The sequence below is a fragment of the Microtus ochrogaster genome, chromosome 4, assembly GCF_000317375.1.
Source record: "Microtus ochrogaster isolate Prairie Vole_2 chromosome 4, MicOch1.0, whole genome shotgun sequence".
In the NCBI taxonomy this organism is placed as follows: Eukaryota; Metazoa; Chordata; class Mammalia; order Rodentia; family Cricetidae; genus Microtus; species Microtus ochrogaster.
This window is the reverse complement of record NC_022011.1, coordinates 32,694,458-32,713,165: the sequence shown is the minus strand read 5'-3', so window position 1 is coordinate 32,713,165 and position 18,708 is coordinate 32,694,458. Positions and strand designations below refer to the sequence as shown.

Sequence of the window (18,708 nt, the reverse complement as noted above, 5' to 3'; positions counted from 1 at the left end):
TGTTTTCAAAAGCTTTTATTTTAGACACACAGTTGACATGAATGCCAGCAGTCATTGTGTCAGAAGATCACACTGACGCTCTCACTGACCATTTCCTCCTCTTAGCAGAAGTACAGCTCACAAGGTCTCGGAGACGGAAAACACATCCTCCTCTCTATGTCCATTTGTGGCAGTGAGTCCTTTTGACTGTCATGTGGAACTGGATTTTCCACAACCGCTTCATGATTACTAAAGTTTTGCAGTGACTGGTTTTCCTATGGGTGTCTTACATCCTAAGATAAAGAAACAGCTCATGAGATAATAGCAGTCTTGCTTGTTGCTACAGCTCTGTTGTAAGGCTGTGGTCCACTCTGCAAGGCAGGCTGCAAACGCTGAGACCCCACTGATCACGCAGCTGGCGCCTCTATTCTACTGACCATTACAAAGCCAGTGGCTGCCTTTTCGAGACGTTCCTCTTTCTCAGCCTACAGCATCCAGAGGGCTCTAAGCTCCACTCTGTACCAGACAGTGTGTGATTAAAGAATCCACCACACATCCTCACCCAGAGTATCCCAGACTTCAGAGGGACAGTAAACATCACAGCAGATGCGTAAAACTGAGACAGGATTGCTGTGAGTTTGAAGCCGCTCTGGGCTACAGAGTGAGTATAGTGAGGGCTAGATCAACCGGGCATCCAGTATAAGACCTTGCCTCAGAAAACAAAAATAAGGCCAGGTATGACAGCATACACCTTTAGTCCCAGCACAAGGAGGAGGGAGCAGAGCAGAGGCAGGCAGATCTCTGTGAGCCTGAGGCTGGCCTAGTCTACATAGTGAGTTTGAGGCCAGACAGGGCTACATAAAGATACCCTGGCTCAAAAACAAACGAACAAACAAGGAGAGAGCTGGAAAGGCAGCTCAGTGGTTAGGGACACTTGTTGCACTTACAGAAATTTAACAGCTCCTTGGTTCTAAGGAATCCAATGCCCTCTTCTGGCCTCTGTGGATACTGCACACATGTGGTATATATACACACATGCAGGTAAAAATATCCACACAGATAAAATAAAATCTTTTATTAAAAAAGGAAAAACGAAAGTCAGAGGCAGAACAGAGTCAACTCACACACACAGCTGCACACAAAGGACTGCATGCTGGTCCAGATGAGGCCTGGGCAGTTGACTGTGCTGGAAAGCACTGTCCACTTTGCATTTCTGTGTCTTCTTGCCGAACACTTTGCTACACCTTTTTTTCTTTCCCTTTTGGCCTTTAAAAGTCTGTTCTTTAAAAACTATAAGCAGTGTATTGCATTGTGATACCCTTACCATTTGAAAATCTTTTTTCTCAGTTCTCTCCAACCCCCACATCTGTTTGTCCCCTCCCCCCCTTTTCCCTCCTCTACCCTGTTTGTTTTGTTTTTTAAGACAGGGTCTTGACCTGGAGGGCCTGGTACTCACTATGTAGCCCAAAGCTGGCCTTGTACTCATGGCAGTCCTCCTGCCTCTTCTCCCAAGTGCTGTGATTGGCACTTTTCCTTAAGGAAACTCTGGCTTATACTCAGCTTGTTTATATTAGAATCTACAGCTGCTCCTTCTGATAAGCCTACTCACGCCGCAGCATATGCTAGTGTCTGCACAGCAGGAAAATGGGTCTGCGTCCATGACAGCGGCACTTACCAAGCATTTCTTCTAATTTGCTTGTGGCAGACTCGTTCACACTAAACACGATGTTATTATCTCTAAAGAGAAGGAAAGCTGGGTTACTGTGTGGACAGACAGCCACTTACCACAACCTCTTCCTGACTCTACGTTCTGTCACAGGATGTTATGGGCCTGTGTCATGAAGCTTGCTTTTCTCCCTTTCAGGCCTGGGGACCAAATCCAGGTCCTCACACATGCTAGGCCAGTGCTCTACCACAGCTCCAGGCATAACCACAGCTGCAGTATAAAGCAGGTGAAAGGCTTCTTGCTTCTGTTCTGACAAGATACACAACTATAAGAGTTTGGCTTCAAGATAGAGGTTCATTCAGGAGACGCTATAGCAGTGGTTCTCAACCTGTGGGTTGCGCCCCTGGAGGCAAAGTGGGAGGTGGTATTGAGTGACTCTTTCATGGGGTCCGAATATCAGATATTTGCATCACCACTCACAGCAGTAGCAAAATGACAGTTATGAAGTAGTACCAAAATATTTTATGGTTGGGGTCAGCAAGACATGAGGAACTATTAAAGGGTCACAGCATTAGGAAGGTTGAGAACCACTGCTCTACACACACACACACACACACACACATACACTCACACACCTTCCTTCTGATCACATAAGATACAACAGTGAGTTTGGATTCAACTTTACCACTGGGATACTGAGTCAGATCTGTTTCTCTCCATCCACACACGTGCATGAATACACCCACACACAGTACCCTACACTTTTTTCTGTAATTAACCTAGGAAATGCAGTCTGAGGTTAAACCAAACCTAGGCTAGGATATGCTCTTAATTGTGTGACGTGCAGGTTCCCCGAAACTTGCACTGATCTAACCCTGAGGCAAGAGGAAGGGAAGCACAGCACTGTGTGTCCTCTGTCGCTGGGTCTCGGGCTTCAGTGTCACTCCTCCCCTTGTCCCCATTAGCACCTGGTACTTACACCTTCTTCTTTTCTACCACCCCGAGTCTCACGAAAGCTGCTAAGGCATTTTTCTGCAGGTCAGAAGACAGTGCGTCATAACACTGAGAGGCACCTGCAAGAGGAAGAGGGTGAATGATCACTCCTGTTCTCAGCTGAGAAGCCCCCCCCCATGTGACCAACCTCGATCCAGAAGCTGACTGGTGAACTTCCTAGCTGCAAGCAAGTACTGTCTCTCAGTAAAGCAGTCCTCTTCTTCATGCAAGAGGTATTTGGAAAGTATCTGGTTTCACGAGGGAAAATGAAAGGAACACAGAGAAGAGGTAGCCAAACACAAGAGCATGGTAGCCACACTGCCCTCACTAACAACCACACCCTCCACGGTCTACAACTTCTAATCGTCAGCAGCTTTTACAACTAGAAAAGGACAGTTTGAAATGGCATTTGTTAAGAGCTGAATTTCTCATCTCAGCTGACTGCAGGAATCACTTCCAGTTTCACATCTTGGGTTGCCCAGGGGGAGAGGACCTATTGCTTTTGGCTGTCTTTCTTTCTGAATGCAGAGTGCAGGCTCAAGCACTGGCTGATTCCCAGTTTATCAAGTACCCATCCCATGCTAGACTTTGTGGGAGGAGGTGGACAAGGTCACCTCTGGGATTACAGTCCCAGTCCCCACTGTCCACCCACCATCACAGTGCTCAAAGCAGCCTATAAGATACAGATGCCTCTTCTGAAATGCCTGTATACCCCAGCATTTGCCTTTCAAATTCCCTCCCTACCTCCCTCCCTAGAATCCTGCTGCAGTGCCTGAACCCAGCTCTGTGTCCTCTTCTGGGTTGTCTGAACAGGACCTTGCTCTTGTTCTTCCCAAAAGCAGAATGAGTGTTCAGTGACATTAAAGCAGAAGGCACTTACCACTATGTATCAACACCTAGCCAAACGAAGAACACAGGAAAACAAAGCATGACTGTAATTCTGAGTGCAATCATGGGCTTACAGGGGTGCTACCCCTAGCCTATGACAGGCCCAGCTTGTCCCTGAGTAGACACGGAACTTATCTCTCTGGGACCACCATTCACCTGGCACACGATCACCCTTCACACCAGAAGTAATTTCAGGAAGAAAGTCTTATGATACTGATATGGGCGTGCACAGAATCTGCAACTTCACATACCTGGTATGAGTCCACAAAAGGTTTAAAGAGCCCTATGAGAAATTCTAACACAGCGCTCCCTTTGTCTGTGATGATGATGTCCTTCCCAGCCATCTGTATAGCCTCAGTTTTACACAGCAAGTAACAGCCTTCCTCAAAATCCTAGGGAGGGACAGGGGAAACCACATACATATAACAGTCCGTGTACCTCAACGTCACTAGTCCAAGCTCCCAGAGCCACCTGACTATGCACTGAAGCTGGAAGCGTTTGTTGCAGCACTCAAGTGCAGAAGCTCAAACATGTAAATAGACAGCGTTTGTGAAGCTGTGGCCCAGACAGACACACAGACAGATGTGCACACACATGCACACACAACAGATGTTCTTCACTTGACAATGCAACACTTTCTTAGATGTAATCGCAAATCCAGAAAATCCCCCAAGTGGAGTTAGATTCAAGCCCTGCCAGCCTCATCTCTCTCACCCTGAAACCTAAAGCACCGTCTGTCTGTCTGCCTTTGCCCACACCAGCAAACCCACAGACCACACGGCTGACCCACTGCCAGGCCCAGTCTCAAAGAAAACGTGCTGCTGTGCAGAAGCATGCTGGGGAGCCTCTCTGTCACTTCTGGAACGTGCACTATGGCATGCCTGCTCTGGGCGGTCAGAACTTACCCTGAGTGTGTTTTCTGGGAGGAAGATGAACTCATCTGAAAACACGTTGCGTAGGAAGGAAAAGCAACTGAAGACATCCTCTGCAAAGAACCCATTTCACAAAATTAAGGCATTGCTTTTGATCTTATAGCCCTTCAAATGTGTCTGTATGCAGGTAACAAGGAAATAAGTGAGTCCTTCAAGGAAGCTCAAGTCAACACAGTTTATCTGAAGGACAGACTACAGTCGGCAGAGTTTAAACAAGGCTTCAAATCCCTCAGTCTAGAAACAGGCATGATGCCACCACCCTTAGAAATTCCTCAGAAGAGGGACCTCCTCTGAGTAGAGAAGGAAGGGGCTCATTTCCCAGTTACCATTTCTTCATTATCATCTAGCACTCTGTGTGAACACCCAGGTCAATCACCAATTATTCACACACACACCAAGGTTTGCCCCCAAGACCAACTGAAGGAGATTCTCTGGGGTGGAGCCTCATGACCCTCAGGTAGACATAACTCATTTCAACTCAGTGTGATTTAATACCATGTACACTGTACAGTGATCGTGGTGGGGTCCCATCTGCCTCTGCTAGGGCTGTCCCAGCAGAAAACTGCAGCAGATCAGGAGCTGGGCAATGGTGTTCCCAATGTAGAGCCTCTCTAGGAATTGCAGGGCTCTCTGGACCTAATCACCCTTATATATAAGAGGCACAGCTAGTGTTAGTTTATTGTGTGTATATGTTTAAGGATACAAGTATGCCATAAACACGCATATGGGAAATCAGAGGGCAACTTTCAGGAATTGGTTCTTGATTTCCACCTCATTGCAGACAGAGCCTCTCTTGATTGCTGCTAAGTTGAACACTCAAGTATTGCTGGTTTGAAAGCTTAGGGGCAAGTCTCCTGTCTCACTTGTAGGAATGCTGGGCTTCATATACAGGTTACCTCACCTAGCATTTAACATGAGTTCTAAGAATCTCAACTTGGGGGCTGGAGAGATGGCTCAGAGGTTAAGAGCCCTGGCTGCCCTTCCAGAGGTCCTGAGTTCAATTCTCAGCAACCACATGGTGGTTCACAACCATCTGTAATGAAATTTGGTGGTCTCTTCTGGTTCAATTCTCAGCACCCACATGGTGGCTCACAACATCTATAATGAAATTTGGTGGTCTCTTCTGGTTGAGTTCTCAGCAACCTCACGGTGGCTCACAACCATCTGTAATGAGATTTGGTGGTCTCTTCTGGTGTGTAGGCATACATGCCAGAACACTGTATACATTATAAATAAATAAATCTTTAAAAAAAAATCTCAACTCAGCAATCAAGCTTGCCTAGCAAACCACTAAACCATCTTCCTAGTACAAAGGTATAGTGCAGATCAGGGAATCACTAGATCTTTCCAGTTCTGAAGTTTTATTTTTCCTCTTAAAAATTTATTTTCATTTTATTCGTATGCATACATGTGTATATGCCCTGTGTATGCAGGTGCCCACGGAGGGCAGAAGAGGGTGTTGACACCCCTGGAACTATAGTTGTTGGCACTGTTAAGCTGCCCAACACTGGTGATGGGAACCTAACTTGGCTCCTCTGGAAGATCAGACACCCTCTTAACCACTGATCTATCTCTTTTGTTGTTGTTCTGAAACTATATTTTGCTACATAGGCCAGGCTGGCTCTAAACTCCTGGAAGCTACTCCTGCCTCAAACTTCTGAGTAGTCAGGGCTAAGCCACAAGTTGTTATGCTTTCCAACTCTAGACCTGTAGGCTAGCAGGACAGCCTCCTTTATTAGAACAGAGGGGGCTTAACACTGCTCCCTTTCTGGCACTAGAGAGCCAGGCCTCTTTGGAAATTCAGTGCCATGCTCCTAAAAGTTACCTTTCCTGAACCCAGGTGTCATCTGCAAGGCTACAGCTACTAAGGAAGGACGAACAAAAACGTTGAGCAGCTGGTTCTTGTAGGCCGAGCACATGAGGAAGGTGATGTGGTGGAGCACAACTCCTTTGACCATTTCTGAACCTTCAAAGTCCACTTTGAGAACCACCCGGTCTTTGACAAGGCTGGCCAGGTTGGAGTGCAGGAGGATGCTGGATTGGACCACTTCCTCAGGAAGCTGGTTATCTACAGAGAGAGCAGCAGAGTTAACTCAATGAGAAGGCAGCGTCCAATTCCACCACGCTTCCCAGAACATACGGGAAGTAAGTCAAAGCAGCAGACTTGTATGATCAAACATACCTTCCTTCTGTCCCAAACTGAAAAGCCAGCTAACATGCCCACACTATCTGTGGGTCACTCAATGCCAGCTCCTGTCCCACCACTCCTTCTTCATCCATGAGCTAAGCTCCACTCTGCCCTCACCTGCAGATCGCCTCTCTATCAAAGCCACAACTCCAAATTCCCTGAGTACAAGTTCTTCCCCTAGGATTCTTAGCAACCCGTGTTGTGTCCACGGCACTCAGGCGTACTCCACTGACCCTAGCACTAGCTCCAACACCCAGAGCCCTACTCTACAGGAACCAGGGGTTACACTCTAGCTGCAGGACCTGTGATTTTCAATTTACACTAATTACTGTCACACCCCCAAATTCACAACACAGTGAGTAACTCCAGTGACAGGTGTGTATGCAAAGATCAGGGGACAACTTTTGGGAGTCAGCTTTTTTTTTTTTTTAATAATTCATTTAACTTTATTTCATGTGCGTTGGTGTGAAGGTGTTAGATCCTCTGGGACTGGAGTTACAGACAGTTGTGAGCTGCCATATAGATGCTGGAATTTGAACCCGGATTCTCTGATAGAAGAGCCAGTGCTCTTAACCTCTGAGCCATCTCTCCAGCCCCTTGGGAGTCAGCTCTTGTCTTCTAACTTAGTTTTGAGACAAGCTTTCTCTACATTTTAAACAATATTTATTTTTAAGTGTATGAGTATTTCACCTGCATATAAGCACACCACATGGGTGCAGTACCTGAGGAGGCTGGAAGAGAGTGACAGACGGTTGTAGGGCACCATCTGGGTGGTAGGAACTGAGCTGGATCCTCTGTGAGAGCAGCAAACGCTCTTAACCACTAACATCCTCCCAGCCCAGGCTTCTCTTCTGGTCTCTTACTCTGCACTGTGCACTCCAAGTGCTCCTAAGTGCTGAGCGTCCTTCCCGCTGCCGGGCCCATAGCCCATTCTCCCGTCTCCTCCTCCTCTCATCTTGATGGTAAGCATGCTGGGATTATAGATGTACACAACCATGTGGGTTGAATACAAGTTATCCAAGTTGTACCAATCTTGTGTGGCACACACCTATAGTCCCTGAACCTCCCTGGCCTTCCAGTGAAGTTTTTACTGAGCTACTGAGCTGTTCCTCTTCTTCTTCTTCTATTTTTTTTTTTTTTTTTTTTTTTGAGACAGGGTCTTGTCATATAGCACTGGTTATCCTAGAACTTGAAAGCAGACTAGGCTGGCTGGAACTCACAGAGATCTGCTTGCCCGTCTTTCTGGAATGCTGAAATTAAGAGGTGTGCATGACTATGCCTACCTTTTTCGTATTCTTCCTCTTCTTTTTTTAATTAAAAGACAGGGTTTTTCTGTGTAGCCCTGGCTGTTCTAGAACTCACAGAGATCTGCCTGCCTCTTTCTCTCAAGTGCTGGAGATTAAAGGCATGTACCACCACCGCCCAGTTCTTTTTTTTTTTTAAATAAAGATGTGGTCTCATGTAGTCATGGTTGCCCTTGGACTCTTGATCTCCTGCTTCCACCTCCTGAGTGTTGAGATGACAGGCATGCACCACCATGCTTGCTCACTGAACTAGTATCAGAGAGTTAGAGAAAGCCCTTAGCTGCATACCAGAAGCAGCCAGGCTACAAACACAATAAGATAAAGAGGACTCAGGATGCAGCTCAGTGTACAGAACATACACAAGGCATTAGGTTTAATTCCCTGTATGAAACAAAACCAACGCTGGGGCTGAATGGTTCAGTGAGTAAGGCTCGTGCCTCTACTCAGTAAACGTCAGCTCAATCCCTGGAACACAGATAAAAGTGACAGGAAAGAACTGACTCTGCAAGGTTGTACTCTGACCTCAACACCTCCCATTCCCCAGCAATAATTTTAGAAGCAACTAACTACATTGTAGCAAACTATACACTTGCTGGGTATGCATATAATCCCAATACAGGAGAACTGTTCCAAGTTTGAGATGAGCCTGGGCTATACAGTGAGTTCTAGGTCAGCCTGAGCTATACAATGAGACCCTGCCTCAAAAAAAAAAAAAAAAAACAAAATTTTGAGGCTTTGAAGATGGCTTAGTCAGTAAAGCAGAACATGCATTTGATTCCTAGAATCCACATAAAAGTCAGAAGAAGCAAAACACACCTGTAATCCTAGCTGAGGCTAGAGGGGAGGCAAGGATAAAAAGATCTTCAGGCTTGCTGGCTAGCAGTCTAGTCAAATCTGCCAGCTGTAGTAATATGCTCTTTGAACTCTTATTTTTGGGGGGGGCCTGTCACGCAGTTCCCAAATGAATCACAAGAGGCTTATTTTTAGTTACAGACATCCGGCTTTAGCTTGGCTGTTCTTGCCCACTTCATTCACTCATACTATCCTGTCTACCCTCTGCCTCTGTGCATCCCTGTTCTCTTACTTCTTTAAATCTGACTCTCACTCCGTGGATGGCTGTGTAGCTGTGTGGCTGGCCCTGACGTCCTCCTCCTTATCAGGCTACAACTCCTCCGAACCCCTACTCCCAGTTTTCTCCTTCTATATAATCTCGCTGCCTGCCAGCCCCGCCTGTCCTTTCTCCTGCCTCACTATTGGCCATTCAGAGCTTTATTAGGCCAACAGGTGTCTGAGACAGGTAAAGTATCGCAGCTCCAGAGTTAAACGAATGCAATGTATAACAATAGTAGCACACCTTCAAACAATATTCCCAACAGCCAGCTCCACAGTCAGCAGAAGACCGGGTCTCAAAAAATTGAAACAAAAGTGAAAACACCTGTTGTCAATCTCTGGTCTGCAGCTGCCAAGGAAATGGCACTGTGGTCCTGGAGGCTTAGTCTCAAGAGTGAACCAACACACAGCAATTACTCTCAAGCAGACCCCTCCCTGGGCCTCAAATTAGGAAATGCAAAGGCTGCTCTGTGAAAGACATGTATCCCATATACGTACCAGGCCAAAGCAGGAACCCTCCAAACACCTGGGTCAAGCCCTTTAGCCACAGTGTCTTCTCCACCAGGGTGTCAAAGTCCATGGATAACTGGTTTTGAAGGAGAATGGCAACTACCAGAAGCCATGGGTTCAGAACCAGGTTTTCAATTTGCAGAAGCTGTATCCTATAGGCGACTTCAGTGACAAAGGCATGCACATCCTCGGACTGTTTCTGAGGGATGTATCTGAAAGGAGGGCATAGAGGTTATAGGTCAGCTACCTATTCGGGTAGAGAGGGCCCCACTGGAAGGTGTGCCAGGCTCCTGCCAACCGTACTCAGACCACACACTGGCAGCACTCCCTAGCTTGTATGCAGCGGAAATTAAACAAAAACATTAACTCTCAGTTCTAGGTAATTAGAAAAACAAAAACAAAAGCCCCTCTCTTTTATTTTATAAACAGAACACATCAGTGCTACAAGCATAGCTGTTTGGACCATGGGTCTGTACTGCAAGAGCCACGTGGTCACCACTTACACTGTCCCTCCTGGGAAGCTGCAGACCTCGGAGAACTAGCCCATTTGCACCAGACAGCTGGCTGCAAAAGATGTCAGCAGGGGTTCCACAAACAGCTAAGGAAGAAGGACGTTCAAGGGGAAGGTGACAGCCACACTGGAATAACTGGCCAGGGCTCTGTGCAGTGCATGGCTAACATCTGCTGGAGTTACAGGTAAGGCTGCTGACCAGACGCCTCACTGCTGGGGAGCTGCTGGAGCTGCCAAGCATTTGAGGGCTACTGGGAAGAGGGTATGTCTGCCCAACTCCCCAGGGGACTCCTCTAAGTAAACACAAAGGCTTGGGATGGTGGGAGGGCTCAGTGGGTAAAGTGACAACCTGCATGTACATACCCACAAACATACAAAATTAAGTCAATTAATCTAATTGAAAGAAAAATACAAGTGCTCAGCTGTGCCCTGAACCCTTAGAGAACCTGGTGTGGTGCTATCCTGCTCACTGCTACTCTGGACTCCTTCCTAGGGTCTAAAGCAGTGCTCCAGACACATCAGCTGGCCTGTGGTCGTGTCCACAGTCCCTGTGCATGAGCTTTTTTTGTTTGTTTGTTTGTTTTTTGTTTTTTTTGTTTTTCGAGACAGGGTTTCTCTGTGGTTTTGGAGCCTGTCCTGGAACTAGCTCTTGTAGACCAGGCTGGTCTCGAACTCACAGAGATCCGCCTGCCTCTGCCTCCCAAGTGCTGGGATTAAAGGCGTGCGCTACCACCGCCAGGCTGCAGGAGCTTCTTAACAATGGTGCTGTTTCTCCCCACTGTGAGGTCGGACCCCGAGGAGGTGCAGCAGACAGTTCTTTGGGTTTGTTTGCTATTCATGTAAACCAGGCTGGTCTCAAACTTGCTATGTAGCTGAAGATAACCTTCAATTCCTGATTCTCCTGCCTCCACCCCCTGAGAGCTGGTATTATAGACATGCCCCACCACGCTGGCTTCGAACATGAGGTTCTTTAACTGCAGTGATCCGCTGATGAACATGGAATGCCAGAGCTTCCCCAGCAGTTTGCTAGCAGAGCTCAAGTAAGCCAAGGTTTGGGCTCAGAGGCCGTCAACTCAAGAGTCCTGATTCACACTTGTGGGTTTTCCTTCTCATTTCTGTGTCGGGTATTAAAACACAGGCCTTGCACCTTGGCACCAGGTTATACGTGTTCCGACTGAGCCGTCCCGCAGCTAGAGAACGCAGTGACACAGGGTCTCCAAAGTAGACATGGATGCTTCCAAAGTTCTCAGAGAGAATCCGTCGAGCTTTCAACAACCCCTGGTGGTATCACAAGAGGGAGAAAGAAAACAGGAGCACATTTGTAAATGAGTGGATGTGTAAGCCAGGTATTCTCTACCCTCAAAGAAAACCAAGTTGCCTAGCCTCACTTACAGTGGTAGATTCCTTTGGCTTAGGAATTCCTAGAAGCTCACAGGCATACAGAGTCTCTTCCAATATTTTATCGTAACTGATGCTAATGGGAACAAAGTAGGTATCAAAAACTTCTCTTTTAAAAAATGGTTCCATCACAATATTCAGAAGACCTGTGAACACAGGGAGAAATTCTGTACCGTGATAGTGAAGAGCAGAGCACACAAGGCTCATAAACAACACATCAGCCTCCCTCCTTTCTTCTGCACTGTACCTACAGCCTCCACCCGCAGGGTTTAGAAGGCGAATCCTAAACCTGTCCTCAACATCTGCCATTCTTGGACAAGAATAAAATCTGTCACTGCCCAGCTGGTACTCAGTCTTGTTACTGATCCCACAACGAAAGGAGAAATAATCTATTCAGGAAGTCAGACCAGCAACATACACAGCCAGCCTTCCAAAATCACACTCACACGACCTGAGCTTCTGCCTCTTACTAACTCACCCCAGGCAAACAGAGCACCGGGCATGGCAGTTCACACTCATCATCTCAACACGCAGGAAGCTGAGGCAGGAGGATGGCAGCAAATGTGAGGCCAGCTGAAGCTACACAGTGAGTTCCAGGCCAGCATGGGCCACGCAGTGAGAAACAAATCAAATCATATATGTATACATATGAAGATTACAACCACAATCCATGTTTCCAAGCGAGTCCCCAAACTCCCTTAGTGATGACAGCAGGGTCTACTCTTGCTATACATACCCAGTGCTTTGGTTCTCTAGGCTTCTGCCTATCCCATTCCCAGCCAGAATAAAAAGGACATCCAAAGTCCAAAACCAGCTAAACTTAAGGAAACAGCTCTATTTACAAAGAAAACATCATCCTGTCAAAGAGGTAAGTATCTAGTTCTATTTGGTAGTTACAGTGACACCACATCTGAGGTCTGGGGTTAATATGCTTCTAATACATAAGGAACCTACCAAATTTAGGAATCAAGGTCTTGGCTGAGCGACTCCTTGTCCCTTCGAGGAAAAATTCAACAGGAGCATAACCATTCTTTAAAAGAGAACACAACAGATACACAACCCATTGTCTACTCTCAGAATAACACAGGCCTCCTTTGTGTCCTGCCCCGCTCCCACCCCTGTGTGCTCTGGGACTGAACCTATGACCTCTCATGCCACTAAAACACATCCCAGCCTAAAAAAAGGGCTTTTTCTGATGCCTGATCCCAAGTGCCCTCTGTCCTTTAAACAAACACCTGCTCACAGCAACTTAAACAAGGCCGCCTCTCAGATGAGGGACCACTGGGAGTGGGTGTGCTCCTTGAAGGGGAAAGACAGCTAGGGATCTATTCAGAAGCGAAGAACCAGACAGCTTTGTGGCTCCAGGTCCCTGAGTGCCTGCATTTACCCGTAGCATGGTCTTCACATATTCAGAGAACACAGCCCAGTACAGTTTATTTCCACCAAAGGTGCGCCGCATGAAGAAGGCCCCAGACATTCTGAGTAGCTCACCGACCAATTTCATTCCCAGGAAATCTAAAACACAAGGAAGAGGTAAGATGGGAACAAACATCTAGATGTAAACACTGTTGAGAAGTTCATGAATAAGACACGAGCCCCATGACAGCAGTAGTTACACTTGTGAGATTAACTCCAGAAAAGGAGCAGAAAGGTGCCGGGGAGATGGCTCAGTGGAAAGCCCTGCAAGCACCGAGGACTTGACTCTAAGTCCCAGCACCGATGTGCCAAGCAGAGCATGGCAGCGTACACTGGGTAAGGAGGCAGTGACAAGATCTCTACAAGTAACTGGCCAGTTGGTCTAGCTGAATCAGTGCGCTCCAGGTTCAGTGAAACCCTGTCTCTAAAAATAAGGTTACCAATAGAAGAAGACACTCAGTGTCAACCTCTGGCCTACACCCCCCCATTCCAATGGCAACCTCTGCACCCTCCCCTACATGCTTATACATGCTCATACGTGCACTCACGAGCACATCCATGCATGTGTATCCTCACACATGTACACACATGCATACAACACATCCACATAAAAATAAAAATGAAAACAAATAAGTCTGCTGGGCAGTTATCTTGTACTTCTCTTGTTACCATGCTATTTATAAGGCACCAGGGACAAAGGCAATGCCAACAGCATGACAACAATGTCAGAAGGCCGGTATCCATGGCCATGCTCTAAAACTGGTGCGTGGCATGTGCTCCCATACTCTGGAGCACCAGCTCTCCACTACCAAGTGAAATATCAACCTACTTTTAAGGAAATGGCTTACAAAGCAGGTCTACAAAAAAGGCAAAGGTCCTCCAGTAGTTTAACTAGTTTTCATTTTCCCTAGTTTTCAAATCACTTCCTCACTGTCTGCTGAGAAGAAAGCACTTTTTTTTTTTGGATTTTCGAGACAGGGTTTCTCTGTGGCTTTGGAGCCTGTCCTGGAACTAGCTCTGTAGACCAGGCTAGTCTCGAACTCACAGAAGAAAGCACTTTTTAAGGCATGCAAGTCCCCATAGCTTTAACCTGACTGATTCACTACATTTATTAACACTGGAATCCCTACTTTCCTAGAGACTGTGAAAGGAACCAGTGCAGTATAGACTCAACGGATGAATTCTATAAAAGCATGGACACACATCTACAGAGCAGTGTGGTTTAGAGCAACAGCGCTTATCCAGTACACAACCACAGTGTCAGTTATATGAGACATGAACTCTGTATCAGTACAAAAATCAACCTCGTGGCTCAAAGAACCAAGTGGAGGTATCAAATTATAAAACTCTCAGTTGTGTATCAGAGAAAAATTTCATGACACCGAATTTGGTAATGACTTCTTGGTTGACACTAAATACGCAGGGAACAAATGAACACACAGATTCCTTGGACTCTACTGAAACACAAATTTTGTGCATCAAAGGACACAGTCAGCAGGATGGCAGGGGGACCAGTGAATGGAGATGAGCTGGCCAATCCTGTATCTATGGGCAAGTGTTCAGGCCACAGAGGACTCCCACAGTTCACTGACAAAAAGGTAACAACCTAAAAGACATCTCCATAGGGACCAGATGCACCTACATCTGGAAAGCTGAGGCAGGAGAATCACTAGAGCTGAGAAATACAAGACCAGTCAGGGCAATATAAATCCTATCTCAAAATTCAAACAACCCTCCTCAAATAAAACACCCCAGTGATGGTTGAAAGCATATGAACGGGAACTCAGCATCACTGAGAAATGAACCATGCCACACCCATGAAGATGGTGACTACTGAAGAAACAAAAGGTTGTGCATGGAAAGTCCTGGGGGAGACATGGATCTCACTTCTGTGCACTACTGCTGAGAACACAGACCAGTGTAGACACAAGAGAAAACAGTATAGTGGGACTCAGAAAAGCTCCCACATGACCCAGCGATGTACTGATTGAGGGATCAGATATTTGTACTCTTCAGTTGTCTGCTGTCCACTTGACAGAAGCTAGAGTTTTCTGGGAAGAGGATTCTGAATTGAAAAACCGTTCCCATCAGATTGCTGTGGGCAAATCTGTAGGCCATTTTCTTGATTAACGATTTATGTGGGAGGGCCCAACACATTGTGGACAGTGCTACTCCAGGGCTGGTGGTCATGGGTTCTATTGAGGAAGCAGCACCCCTCCACGGCCCCTGCACCAGCTCCTGCCTCCAGGTCCATGCCCTGACTTCCCATGCTTCTTCGTGGGTATGGCACGGTTTGTTATGGTTTTGATGTGCTCTCTATTGCTGCTTCTCACAGTGACAGACTGTGATGTGGAAGCAGAAGCAGAATATACCCTGTCCTCCCCAGGTTTATGATCACGGTGTTTATCACAGCTTAGAAGACCTGACTAATACACATATCCCGTGTTCATAGCAGTTGCTGAAACAGCATTTACAGTAGGGGGCTTGCCTAGCATGCCTAAAGTCTTAGGTTCTAGTCCCAGCGCCAAAATACAAAAAGAAATATTTTTAAATCCCACATTCATAACAGTGTGTCCTAGCCGGTTTGACACAAGCTAGAATCATCTGAAAGGAAGGAACCTCAACTGAGAAAATGCCTCCATAAGGTTCAGTTACAGGGCATTTTCTTAATTAGTTATTAATGTGCGAAGCCCTGGCCCATTGTGGGCTGGTGGTCCTGTGATGGGGAAAACCTTGTTAGCCAATTATCTTTAAGAAGTGGAGCCCAGGTAAGGCATGCACACACGCTCTCTCTCTCTTTCTCTCTCTCTCTCTCTCTCTCTCTCTCTCTCTGCACACAGGACACTGCTGTGCTTGGATTTGTTTCTTGTTTCATGAGTTTTCCCCTTATAATAAATAAAAATATAATTGTTGTATCCTTTAGCTAGCCTGGTTATTTCAACAGTCCTGGTTTCTGTAAGAAAGCAGGCTGAGCAAAGACAGGGGAACAAGCCAGTAAGCAGCACCCCTCCATCGCTCCTGCCACCAAGTTCCTGCCCTTGTTTGAGTTCCTTCCCTCAACTTTTTATAATGAACTGCTACATGAAGTGTGAACAAAATAAACCATTTCCCCAGCTTGTTTTTGTTTCATCACAGCAATAGTAAGCCTAACTAAGACACAGTGTTACCTGAAATAACCAAGGGACAGAAGCAGATAGTGTCCATGGACAGGTTACAGGACAAAATTAATGTGGCACGTCCATACAACAGACGGTTACTCAGCCTTGAAAGGGAAAGGAATTCAGACAAGCCACACACTGAGGTCACCGTGCTAAGTGAGATTGGTCAGTCAGAGGAGGGTGTATACTGAAATTAAGTGTATGAAGTATGCAGAGTGTGTGGCTGCAGGGGCAGGGGTGGAACCGTGGCTGCCTCTGGGAGGAGAAAAGCAAAGCACAGTTACTGGTTAGTAAGTGTCGGTTCTGCAAGATGTGAAGGGATCTGGGGCAAACGGGAACAACACAGCTGCAACAATATGAATGCACTCAGTGCCTCTTAAATTGCACACTTAAACAAGTCAGGACTTCATGTTATATGTATTTTACCAAAACTGATAATCTTTTTTGAAAGCCGTATCTATTTGTGATCTAGAATGATCACTAGAACTATATATTATCAAAATTTAAAAAGGAGGAAATATGACAAAGTGGGATGGCCTCTCTTTTCAAAACTAAGCCAAAGAATCCCATGTGCACAGATGCCTCTCCATGTCTGCTCAGTCACGGGACTCACAGTGCAGGGTCCAGACTGGCACCCAGAAGCGCTGTTGTTGGTACCCTTCACATTCGTTAGTCCTCTTACTATCATTCTAGTGGATGGGAAGGCCGACATAAACACGGATGAAGACTATGCACGCACCCATTCCCGCTGCAATAACTGGCACAGGTAGATCATAGTTGTACAGAACAAAAGACAGCATGAGGAAGTCAATGTAGCTCCGATGACTGGGCAGCAGGACTACAGGGTGCTCCTGGACAGCTCGTTGTAGCTTGAAAAAAAATGTCAGATTTTCAAGAATTTCAGTTGTCACGTCACTAAAATCGTAGCTTAGATCAGAAAACAGAAAGGTAAATCATGGCTAAGCATGGTGGCTCACACCCGCAATCCTAGAACCTGAGAGGCTGAGGTAGTGCCTGCTTGTTAGCTCAGTATTTGGGATATCTGGGAAATGAAGGTAGAAGGATCAGAAATTCAAGGTCATCCCTGGCTACACGGGGAGTTCAAGGTCAGTATGAGCTAGCGATCAATAAATAATTCAAATAAATAAAGATATCTAAGGAAGCAGGGAAGCAACATAGAATATAACTGGGGCCAGTGATGAGCTGACAGTAAGCTCCTATAACTACATGAGTGATAACCCAGTTAACTGACCTTGACCACCATATCCTAAGAGAACATCTGTTCATGGGAAAATCACACAGCATAATAGAAGATGATAATGGAAATGTGGAAGAGGAATCTGAACAAACACAAAGATTCCTTCTATTACTATTGTAACCGTGAACATGTGACACTCAAGTGGTCTCCAAGTCTGACATTAAGAGGACAAGCTGCAGACAGCATGCCCCGGGGCCCACAGCGGATGTCTGACAACCCGCCCTCAGCATTCAGTCCGAGTGGGATGTCTCAAAATTGATGACAGCATAGGAAGGGGACAAGAATATCTGTACCAGCAATCTCACCTTTTGAATGCCTTCTTCATTCACACACACCTTTGAGAAAATCTGTTTAAAGACTTTGCTCAGGACAAAGGCAAAGAAGCGGATGGCTCCCATTCGCAGTCTGTGGCTCATTTCCTCCAGGATCTCCCTGGCTTCCTCTCGGAGGGAATCCGCAGATGTGAGGGACTCCCTGGAAAGCTGAAAGGAAGGCAGAGCAGGGGTGAATTCTGAAAAACAGAAACCAGAGCTCCTTTCACTCAAACCAATGTGATTAATTCCAACCCAGGCCTATGACTAACTCAAAAGACAGTGTGTGCTCTTGATTAGATCTAACCCAACTCACTAACACAGTAGATAAGATAAGTGATGTTATATTATTCTTTTTCCTGCTTTAGGCAAAGTTTCTCTACAAAGCACAGGCTGGCCTTGAATTCATTATCCACCCACCTCCGCCTACTGACTGCCAGGACTAAAGGGGTACACCACTGTGTTCAGTGAAAAATGATTCTATTTAAGCAGGTTTAAAGGCTAGAAATTCAAAGAGAATCCACACAGCTCCTGAGAAATGGCAACCAAGGTAGACCTCCTCTGGCCTGTCCATGTGCACACGCACATACACACATGTGTACACACACTCTCGTGCCACATCCCTTATCTACTCCTTATCTATCCTCAGTTTTACAGCCCAGTGGCTAACTATCACCTCTTACAATGCTCCTTTACTCAACAGGTTATCTCAAACAGTGACTCAGCAAACAAAGAGCCTAACACTAACCAAAGTCACCTAAGGATGAAATAAACAGGAGGCAGAGAAGAGAGGAAAGAAGCCAGAGTAACACAAAGGTGTGAATGACAATAGGAAGGTGAAAGTTCAAGCAAAAAAAAAAAAAAAAAAAACAGTCCAAACCAAAGTAACACAAACAAAAACAATTGCTTTTCTGGGCCAGGAGTGGTCAGTCAAGTCTGATATTCCGACAATTAGGAGTGGAAGCAGGAAGAGCTTGAGGCCCACCTGAGCTACAAAATGAGTTCTAGGCAAGCTTGAATGGCAATGGGTTTTTGATCCTACTGCATGTACTGGCTTTGGGGGAGCCTAGGCAGTTTGGATGCTCA

General features: G+C 46.2%; 1 protein-coding gene across 1 annotated transcript in view; it reads right to left on the bottom strand.

The window, feature by feature from the left end:
• Window positions 1–18,708, bottom strand: part of Gnpat (glyceronephosphate O-acyltransferase) — a 29,294-nt gene continuing 10,586 nt past the window's right edge. The window contains exons 3-16 of the mRNA XM_005345884.2: window positions 17,617–17,793; window positions 16,793–16,922; window positions 12,867–12,994; window positions 12,434–12,509; window positions 11,474–11,625; window positions 11,229–11,359; window positions 9,559–9,782; window positions 6,284–6,526; window positions 4,432–4,511; window positions 3,778–3,918; window positions 2,787–2,886; window positions 2,625–2,718; window positions 1,655–1,716; window positions 1–272 (exon numbers count right to left, since the gene is read on the bottom strand). Coding sequence (XP_005345941.1) covers window positions 229–272; window positions 1,655–1,716; window positions 2,625–2,718; window positions 2,787–2,886; window positions 3,778–3,918; window positions 4,432–4,511; window positions 6,284–6,526; window positions 9,559–9,782; window positions 11,229–11,359; window positions 11,474–11,625; window positions 12,434–12,509; window positions 12,867–12,994; window positions 16,793–16,922; window positions 17,617–17,793 — 1,782 coding nt within the window. The 3' untranslated portion in view covers window positions 1–228. The remainder of the gene's footprint in view (window positions 273–1,654; window positions 1,717–2,624; window positions 2,719–2,786; window positions 2,887–3,777; window positions 3,919–4,431; window positions 4,512–6,283; window positions 6,527–9,558; window positions 9,783–11,228; window positions 11,360–11,473; window positions 11,626–12,433; window positions 12,510–12,866; window positions 12,995–16,792; window positions 16,923–17,616; window positions 17,794–18,708) is intronic.